At 33.3% G+C, this 11078-nt stretch overlaps 2 protein-coding genes across 2 annotated transcripts; both read right to left on the bottom strand.

The window, feature by feature from the left end:
* Positions 1-523: 523 nt before the first annotated feature.
* On the bottom strand, positions 524-2044 carry LOC131650010 (uncharacterized). Its single transcript, XM_058919751.1, has 5 exons — positions 2017-2044; positions 1786-1868; positions 892-1557; positions 668-742; positions 524-568 (listed from the first exon to the last, which is right to left on the bottom strand). Exons 1-5 carry the CDS (start codon positions 2042-2044, stop codon positions 524-526), a joined length of 897 nt encoding a protein of 298 aa, XP_058775734.1.
* A 150-nt stretch (positions 2045-2194) lies between these two features.
* Positions 2195-6351, bottom strand: LOC131652098 (protein AE7-like 1). The gene is made up of 5 exons (XM_058921874.1): positions 6061-6351; positions 5860-5965; positions 5664-5763; positions 2771-2816; positions 2195-2585 (listed from the first exon to the last, which is right to left on the bottom strand). Exons 1-5 carry the CDS (start codon positions 6170-6172, stop codon positions 2485-2487), a joined length of 465 nt encoding a protein of 154 aa, XP_058777857.1. The 5' UTR covers positions 6173-6351; the 3' UTR covers positions 2195-2484.
* Positions 6352-11078: the final 4727 nt, after the last annotated feature.

Here is an 11078-nt window from a genome sequence, read left to right as displayed (position 1 = left end):
ATAACTTAACTAGAAGGAATGTGTTAGCTCAAGGACAGGTAGGGTGTGCCAAAGTGTGGGAACGAGGAGTCAGTTACTCACTTTATTTTAGTGTCAGATTTTTACAGATTTTTACATGTAACTGGATTGACATAGTTTCAGCTTTTCCTAAAGATGGGTGACAACACTTTGGAGCAATTTGAAAACTTGATAGGCAAAGGCAGAGGAAGAACTCGTCTGTGAAGTTAGCCGTTATTTAGGCCACTTCCATCTGGAGTATTGGAAGTATAAGAACAATAAATTTTTCTAAAAATGAGGAGATTTAAGTTGAAAAAGTCGTAGAGGAGACAAAAATATCACATGGAAGTGGCTTAGAATAAAATGAAATACAATATCTGAGAATCACCATCCAGCTGCTATGTTTTTATTTCCAAAGCTGTCAAGGATTGGCTAGATAAATGGTTTTTGCGAGGCCACATTGGAGTTTTGTTGTTTACGATTTTTGTTTGTTTTTTTTTTTTTTGAAGCGGCCAAAACAATAACATTAAATAGCAGCACAAGTAGTGCAGTAAATTCTGATACAAGCAATCTGCAACAAATGCAGTAAATAATAAATTACAAAACAATACAACCTACTTTATCTCTGATATGAATAAGCCGAGCATACCAATTAACAGAACCTACAGACCATCCACAACACTGCCAAACTACCAGGACGTAATGCCCAATACAGAACCGAACCAATCGACAACACACAGACCGACTAGAATATAACGACAAAAACTCCGACCACAGGAAAACAAATAGGATAATACTGCCGATACTGTGAAAGACCGATATCAGCACCCAAAGATCTCGTTGCATTTGACCAACACCGCATTAAGATATATCTGCCACTAGACCGAGACATGCCTTAGGATTTAAGCACCACATTGCGAAGTCGTCCTCGATCAATTTTGATTTAATCTTAAGCCATTTCCAAGAGAAGACTTTTACATCCTCTAACACCTTAATAATCTGAATATCTTCATTGCAGAAAATTTTGTTGTTCCTAGCCTTCCATATGCACCAAATACCAGCACACCACAGCACCCTAAGCTTTAGGGACATCGATATTCCGCCTCCTAGAAGATTTTCGAACTGGCTCATGTGCTGCCAGCCTTCATTATGCAGTACAGAAGTAACACTCACCCACTTACAAATGCTGCTCCATATACCTGCAAAACACTTACATTCGAAAAACAGATGTGCTACCGACTCATCACTCCCGCAGCCTCCAGCGCAACCAACCTGGCCCTGCAACCCTATAGCCCTTTTAACTATATTGTCAGTCGTTGCGATTCTATTCTGAACCAGTCTCCAGACCAAACAAGATACCTTTGTTGGGATCGCTTTGTTCCAAATTTTTGACCATGGATTCCTAGACTCCTCGGTACCCGTAGGCATTAGGTCCTTGTACACGTCCTTTACAGAATATTCATTTGTATCTTCCAGCCTTCCTAAGTCCAAAGAACACAGATTTTTCCACCAGCTTGAGCTTCCTCTAGCCCCCAGATTTTTCCACCAGTTTGTTTCGGCCTGGTATTCAGATAGGGTGGTTTTAGTGATTGTAAGTTAGGTGGTGTCCATATTTTGTATCGTTAAGGCAATTTGCATCAGTTTGATGTGTATTGGCTTGGGGGATAAAAAATGCCTACTATGTTTCAATATAATTCTTTTTGCTGTTTAAAAAAAAAAATACACAGAACTTGCGATAACAGCTAATATACACTAAAGAGTTATTCTTATAAGGCCCCCCGCAATTGCCTGTATTGAAATAAAGACAGGATGAAGCATGTGAACAAACACTGGCACACGTAACATCTCCAAACCTCCAAGTAATGGTGGCACTAAGCATTAATAATCTCAATACTCATTTTCAAAATTCATAATTGATTCTGGTACAAACCAATCATATGCATTCGGGTTAGACAAGTATCAACTTCTAAACAGTCTCTGAAAAATCTAGTTTCCCCGTACGGCCTATAATGACTCAACCTGTTACTGTGGAATGATCCCTGGACATGTTGATACTTTGACTTTAAATTCTATTTTTATTGTTTTATCTCTGAAAGATTTTATTAGTTTTCCAAATAGTAGTGCCCTATTTTAGTGCTGTAATTTGTAAGCGAGAAATCTGTTCTTGCATTACAAGGAAGACAGTAAACAATGACGGTTAAAAATTCATGCTGCCTTGCTTACTTTTCAGTTTTCACCTAAAATTTAAAAGGTTAACATAAACTTTGAGTACTAGGGCTTAGTTAACCCACCCACACACTGCTATACATACAGGTGCATATCTATGACATAATGATTTCTAGCTTAATTTACACGCATAATAATAATACCACAAGCTGAACATGGAGCTGGGTTGGTTGGGAAGGAGAGAAAAAACAAAGAACTAAAGACATAATAATACTTTTTATTGCATTCATCTGCGGCTAATATCTTCACAATAGTTATTGTTCAGAGTTCATTGGAGTAGAGACACTCATCCACAAGCTGGCACAGGTTTGGATTCTCTAAAGCGGCAGCAATTCTTTCTTTATCATTTAACTGCTTATTGACTGCATGAAAAATATTATTGGGAGTTCATGTTGTGAGAAGATAAGAGCGTATAAAATTTAGTTTGTATGAGAATTTAGATGGAGTCTCTCACCTGATGTTGAATGCAAATAAAAGAAGGGGAAAAAAGGGATTGGGAAAGGCGTGATCTTAGATGTTATTGTTTTAGCATATGTTTAAATTTTACCTGATTCTTCATTGGCATGAGATCCTTGAGACACTTTGATGTCTACCTGAAAAGAAGAATTTGAGTAACAAATGAGATAACAACCAGAGAGAATACAATTATACTATGATATAAGCAGTGGGGAAATTAAATTTTGGAATTGAGAATTGTGACTCTAAAGACAAGAGAGAGTGTGTGCAAGCGAAAAGGGAATCAAGAGATGGACTCGGACTCCCAGCATTAGAATACAGTTAACGCTGTGAATTTGGGCCATTCATATCAGACAGTTGAAATTGCCTAGTTGGTAAATTAACTTTTAAACAACCACAGTCATTGATTTAGATCAGATGACCGAAATCTCTAACATAACCGCATACCACTTTTCAATAGGTACCTCAAATACAGGGGAAGAATACCAAACCATGTGAATGTAGGGGTAATAAGCACACCACTTTCCAATAGGTACATCAAATACAGGGGAAGAATATCAAACCATGTGCAAATTAATGTCACATACACGTTTGGCATCAAAATATGCATTTATTGATACCTCGATAGAGACACTACAAACACCACAGTTAAGAAGCTAGAATAGAACATATTTTATCTGATGATACAAGAATCACACCCCTTGGAGCCATGGCTCTTAAGTCTAGTCAAGTGGGACCAATGTCGAAACATAATTTGAAAACATGTTTTATTTTAGTATATGACTAGACGACTACTGCAAAAATAGAGATTTCTTGAATAGCTTTCTATCTTCACTTCTAGATTCCAATGTTCTAAAGAAATACCTTCTTTTTATCCGTAGACGAAATGGTAATAACCACTATAAACTCAGACACAACCGTGAGTACCAGGGTTCAAAATAACCCTGGTAATGGCGTCTAACCTAGCAATATCGATTTCTGCCATTTGAGCTAGGACTTGTAGACTTCTAAACAAATACTTTAATAACTTACTTTTATGTAAGCGCCAGTATTGTCGATGGCGGACGGTGGTCCATGGTAGAGAGCCAAAATCCCGCCATTATGGAATAAAAACTCGCAGTATCAGCCAATATTTACCATTGCGGTGAGCCTAAAAACCGCCATGTAATCAACCATAGCGGCCATGGCGCCACTATTTGATAAGACTTTGCGCGTGACTTAGAGATCACATATATGAGTCATAGGATTCAGCCAGTTATAATATAAGGTAAGATTGTGTACTGTAAACCAATCCTTCTCTAATTTTATAGCATCAGGTTTGCACATTTGAATGATAAACTAATAAATTTAGAAAAACATGGCAGAGAGCCAAAATCCTGCCATACCGGTCGCTTTAGGGTGTCATTATAGCTGATTATGGCAGAAAAACCCGCAATATCAGTCGATATTTACCATTGCGGCGAGCCCAAAAACCCCATGTATATCTTCCATTGCGGCCATGGCGCCACTATTTAACAACACTAAGTATGTGACTTAGAGATCACATGTATGAGTCATAGGAATCACCTCGTTATAATACAAGATAAGATTGTATACCGTAAACCGATCCTTCTCTAATTTTATAGTACCAGGTTTGCGCATTTGATTGATAAACTAATATATTTAGAAAAGCATGCCTTTGTTTTCACTTCTTAATGCCTCTCCTATATTCTCTTTCATTAGGTTTTTCTAACCATCCTATTCTCAGGGGAGAGTCGTCCTAGTAATCTGCAGTCTGACATGAAGATAAGTAAAGTATAACCAGTAATTAATCCAACCAAGAATCAAACTTGGATACTCTTGATCAAATTGATTTTAACTATAGTTCATTAACTACTTGAGTCCAACCACTAGGTTAAAATGAAATTCATCTCATCAATTTTTAATTTTCACAAAATTCAATTTTGCACAGCGTTTGGTTTTAAATTTACTTGTATTCATGACGAAAACAAACTCTTTTCTTACTTTAAAAATGCTTTAGTTAAAAATTACTAACTCTTACAAGTCCAAAACAGCTACACTCTTTCAAGAAAAATAGTAGAGATGTTATCTTCACATCGCACATTGATTTAACTCCTAAGAAAACTCAATCTCCACAAGTTTTGGATGTTTTGAAAGTCCAGAACAGATCAACCGATTTCCATATAACAAATGTATGAGATTGATGTGCAATTTGCATCAGTCAAAGAAACCCTGTAGAAGTGTAAAACCAGCTAATCAAAGTGTGCGTTTGGATTCATATTATGTTGGGTGGAATAACAATGTGCCACCATGATTTCCCCCAAAGCTACCTATGAAACACTAGACACGTCGACACCGATAATACTACAACAACAACATCAACAACAAAACCTTATCTCACTAAGTAGGGTCGGCTACACGGATCAAATTCCGGCATAATGTTCTACCCAAGACCATGATTCTATCCCATTCAATAATCTCAAGATCTTTTTTAATAGTTTCTCTTAGTTTTTTTTAGGTATTTCTCTACCTCTAGTTGTTTGACTCCTCCATCTGATCTACTCTCCTTTTACAACAAAACCTACATGTCTTTTCTCTACATGCCTAAATCACCTAAGCATATCTTCTACCATCTTTTCTACTATAGATACGACCCCAACACTCTCTCTAATATTGTCATTCTAATCTTATCTCGTCTAGTCTTACCACGCATCCAAAACAACATTCTCATCTCTGCCATACATGTGTTTCTGTCATGACGGAGAACAAACACGCTTTCATGTAGAAGTAGGTGCTTTGTAGAAAGCTACACTTTAGCCTTTCAACCAAGTCTTAACACCACACCAATTTTGCAAAACTCACATTCAATCAAACATGAAACAAGCTAACAAACAAACTAAAACAAAAACCATATATCCATCCATTCACAACACATGAATACATTATAATAACCAATGAATCAAAAGGGTTGAGAGGGAACAAACTTTGAAATGAGAAGGAAAGTAGTGCTTGAGCTTAACTCTGAGACAAAGACCAATCACAGTAACCATGCTACAGTGTGGAACAGTTGGCGTAAAAGTAATCCTACACAAATACAACTTCAATCAAATTCATACTTCCACTAAATCAAACCTTTCATAAAATCCCAAAACAAAACAAAAAATTAAAACAAAAACTCACAGAATCCTCCCCAATTTATCATCAACAGAAATTGACTCCTCAGATAGAACATTGAGCTGCTCCAAAGAATAAGGATGTTCAGGATCCCTAATATCCCTCACGAAATTTGTCAAAAATCAAAGTCAAGGATAACAAAAACACATGCATTAATTTCAAATCAAGTAAACTAAGAAAAATTAAAATGAAATAAAAGAAGGATATCATAAATATCGAGGGGATCAACGGAATCATCGGTGTGAGGAACTTCGGAACGAGCGATTCGCTCTTTTTTGGCGTGAACCACAGGATTGGCATTGATCAAGCCGAGTGTCATCGTTTTCAAGAGTAACAGAAATTCTTCTTTTCTTCAACTTCACTCAAGTTCAGTATGGTGATAGATGAATGATGTGATGATGTTAGTCGGAATCAGTCTGCATCATTTCGCTTTTGGTCTAATTTATACCGTACGTGTTTGTTTGTTTGTTCCTTCTTCGACTTCGATTTTGGTCGCTGAAAGCTCTACAATTTTCTTATGTAAATAACTTTTATTTTTTATTTATTTATTTATTTATAGGGATTTAATCAATATACAGAAAGTATACAATTATTTTTTTTTAGAAAAAGGGACACCCACTGACAATAATGTAAAATATGTTTATAATGTCAACCAATCACAATTATGTATCTAATTAAAATATAATTTTAATTTAAAAAATTAATATGACATGACAAGTGTAAGAATTTTGATTGGTTGTATGTGTAAAATTAATTTACACGGTCAGTGCACTACCTTTAAATTCTATTTTTTTTAATAATTTTATTTATTTATTTATATCAATTAAATTTATATATTTATGTTGAAAAGTATAAAAATTATTTAAATAAGAATTTAATTGAAATACATCGACGGTATAAAGAAATTTTATAAAGTCAGAAGTAATTGTTAAATTTTTATAAATGTTTGATTTTTTTTAATTATATATAAAATATTATTTGTGAGTGGTTGTGATGTACTAACCTGTGTAAAATATTTTATATTGAGAGAGTATATAACAATTAATCTCTTAAAATAAATGTAGTTTGACATTACATTCACATAATTAGGGGTGTTCGCGGTGCGGTTTGGGCGATTTTGACGAAAAAAATATCCGAACCACAAGAGAAAAAATCGCGCGGTTTGGTTTGGTTCGGTTGGCTTTTAAAAAAAATCCGAACCAAACCAAACCAAACTAATGCGGTTTGGTTCGGTTCGGTTGGTTCGGTTTTTTACAAATATTTTATTGAGCCATACATACACATATAGATGACAACATAATTTTGTGTTTAGACATTCATACACTATCAAATAACAACAAAATTCATTATATTTTGACAACAATTTTCCATTTAATATGTAAAAATTAAATTAGACAAAAGTGGAATATTAAACATAAAATAATAGCATAAAACAATATAAAAATTCTTATAATGAAACAAAAAAATAGAAGAGATGAGAGATTAGTGAAGGTGAAAAAAAAAAAACTTGAGAGATTATAGAAGAAGATGTGCGATAAAAACGAAACTGAAATACGGAATATTTACATAAAAATGAGAAGGTGAAAAAGAAAGAATATAGGAGAGTAGAGATTATAGAAGAAGAGTGAAGATATATGTGGCAAAGAAGGTGCGATAATGTTATTAGAGATTCGAGAAGATTGAGACTGAAATTATATGTGTAAGGATGAGAAAATTGTTCGTAATCATAAGGTTAAGGTATAATAGGTTTAAATTTGGGTTGGATGTGAGCTAATTAAAAGTTAGGTTGTAACATAATGCGGTGTGATTCGGTTTGGTTCGGTTTACAAAATACAAACCGCAAACCGAACCGAACCATACGGTTTTGTTAAAAGATGACCCAAACTAATCCGAACCAAATGCAGTTTTTTGCGGTTTCGGTTTGATTTGGTTTGGTTTGCAGTTTTCTATTGGGTTGGTTTGGTTTTGAACACCCCTACACATAATGAAATATTTTGAAAACATGTATTATTCTCTCTAATTTTATTTAAAAAATAAAATTAACTTTGTGTATTCATTAAATAATCAATATATAATACATAATAGAGTTTAAATACGCTGATTTTTCAATAAACCAACAAAATAATTTTTCTCTTTTAAAGGATAGGAGGTAATGTTAATTAGAAAAAATAATTAACAATTAATTGTATATTAAAAAATCAGAATAATATTATTTGAAATAGATTTTCTTTATTAAAATGACAGTTGTTTTAAAACTGTGATAGTTTAAATCAATTATAAATATCGACATATGGAAAAGATATCACTATCATTATATATTACTCAAGTTAGCTAAAATAGCATCAAGAAATTCAACTCACCTAAATTGTAATCATTAATAATTTTTAATCATATATTGTTTAAGTGTTTGGATTTTTAATTAAAAAATATTTTTACTAAAGTCTTAAAATAAATATATTTTACAGAAGGCTTCCATATATAAAAGTTATTTTTAATTGAACAAATTTAAATTTATTCTATAATTTTATTTATTTCTATAAATATAAATATATATTTAAGTTTTATGATGGAGAAAGTAAAAAAATAAATTAAAATAGTAAATTAGAAAAGGAAAATAGCTCATGCAAACATCATATAAAAAACGTTCCAAGTTCAATTGGTCGTTGTTAGGGGTGGAAATAAATCAGGCTGATTAATAGGGGTCTACGATCTAATCTAAGGTCAGGTCTTTTTTTTTTTTAAATAAAAAATGTTTAGACTTTTATATAAGCCTATTTGGTTAAAAAGTTTAGGTCGGAGACCACAAAAAAATCTTTTAAATCTATTAGGTCGGCCTATTTAAATAAATAAGAATAAATTTATTATTATTATTATTATATTTTATTTGTACTTTAAAATAAAATACAAAAATAAAGTTTAGTTAGCTTGAAGAACTCATGAAGATAAGTTTAAAAAAGCTTATGACCAATGGCATAAGTTTTTTTTCTTCCGTTCTTTTAAACAAATAGTGTCATAAAACTTATATTAATAGGTAAACTTGAATAACTATATGTAAATAAATATTTAGTCTCTTTGATATTTTAATTTGTTAACCTATTTAAATATTAGTTAAATTTTTTATTTATAAATGTGCAAATAAAATAGGTTTTATGTAGACTAATAGGCCAAACAGGCCTTCAAAAGACCGGGCTCAAGCCTAAAAATAAGCATATGATAGGCCACAGGCCAAGCTTAGGTTTTGTAATTTTTAGCAGACCAGACTTAGAATTGGCAAAGCCTAACTCGACCAGCTTATTTTCACCCCTAATCGTTGTGCAACGAAATCAAGTGAAGATATGCGGGTTCGAATCTGCGACATCTCATTCATTCGCCTTTGGATGATAAAATTAACCACTAAATTACTAGAAAAAAAAAATCATAAAACAACAAATTCAAATTTATTATATCTATCTATTTTTTATTTACTCTATGATTTATATGTTATTTAAAATGTGTATTTAAAACCAAGCAATTGTTAGAACATAGTGTGGTTCTAATCATATCTTAGTGTTTTGATGATAACAATTAAATTAACTTTGTATAAGTAAATGTGGTACTCTAATTATATGTTTCTCATTTCAGAAGATGTTCTAATACAAATACCATCAGAACATGAACTTCAAGTAAAGCTGAACAAACGCTGAAAGGAAAAGTCGTTGAAGTTCTAATGAAGTAACTTCTGAATGCACCAACTACTGTAGACAAATTCTGATATAAGTTATGAAGAAAGTCACGATGCAAAGCTCTGATACAAGATAAATACAGTTAAAAACATAATGATTAAAAGACGGCTGAAGCACTCATATGGAACAATTTCCAAGAATGATTGGAAAAACAAAAAGCACATGCAGTTAGTTGGAAAAAACAAAAAGAAAGGCAAACACACAACAAAAACAAAAAGAAGACACACAACATTTAATGCTCTCTCCAAAATCAATGCAACGGACAAATTTTTGAAGCTATATATATATTGAAGATTGTTTGAAAAGAAAACAGTGAGACACATACATATACAATAGAGCTCATTAACGAAGAAGAACACTTACATGAACTTTTACCCTGAAGAAAATGTTTTTCACTTTAATATGCTGAGTTCATACTTCTTGTACTAAAAACTTAGTGAAAAATTACGGTTGTGATTAAAGCTTATTAGAAGCAATCTGAAACACTACCATTAGAAGTTAACTTGTAATTGTTCCTTGAGAGACCAATTGGGTCAGATTTCTTAAGAGGTCTTAGAGGTGTAAGTCACTTGCAGTTGACTTGTGCATTGTATTGTTAGTCACTTGCAGTTGGCTTGTGCATTGTATTATTGGTCACGACATTTGGTTGTGCATTTGTAATCAGTTTTGACTATAGTGGATTAAGTCCTCGTTGAGAGAGACGAAATCACCTTGGCGGATGGACTGGAGTAGTTTGAGTTGCAAACGAACCAAGACAAAAATAACTATGTTTTGTCTATTGTTGTTACGAACGAAAAAGAAAAACTTATTCAACCCCCTTCTAAGTGTTTTCCAAACCTTCAATTGGCATTAGAGCGCTTGGTTTTGGGTGCAAACACTTAACCATGTCGGAAAAAAAATCCAGAAAGAAAACACTATGGCAATTGATCAAAGCAACAATAAATACACAAAACCTCCGGTCTTTGATGGAGAAGATTTTGAATACTGGAAAGATAAACTAGAAAGTTTCTTTCTAGGTCAAGATGCTAACTTATGGGATGTGGTCTTAGATGGCTACACGCATCCAGTAGATGAAGAAGGAAATAAGATTGATAGAAAGATCATAACCAAACAACAGAAGGCAGATTTCAAAAATCACCACAAAGCAAGAAATATCCTGCTAAATGCTCTCTCAAAAAGGGAGTATGAAAAAGTCACCAATAGAAGGATCAACCGGATGTGGAAGCACAAACAAAAGAAGTTTAGAAACTTTAAAAGATCAGAAGATAAAACAGAATCCTCTAGACGCATGAAATTGAGCAAAAGAAGTGTCGTTTGCTATGAATGTAAAGAACCAGGACACTACAAGAATTATTGTCCTAAGCTGCAAAGAGAAAGGCCAATGAAAATATTTGAAAGGAAGAAAAGTCCGATGGCCACATGGAATGATTCAGAATCTTCAGAAGCTGAATCAGACTCAGAAGATGAACATGCAAATTTAGCTTTTATGGCTACCACAATAGA

Source organism: Vicia villosa, linkage group LG2, assembly GCF_029867415.1.
Source record: "Vicia villosa cultivar HV-30 ecotype Madison, WI linkage group LG2, Vvil1.0, whole genome shotgun sequence".
In the NCBI taxonomy this organism is placed as follows: domain Eukaryota; kingdom Viridiplantae; phylum Streptophyta; class Magnoliopsida; order Fabales; family Fabaceae; genus Vicia; species Vicia villosa.
Note: the sequence above shows the minus strand (reverse complement) of the source record. Positions and strands in the feature narration are given on the sequence as shown.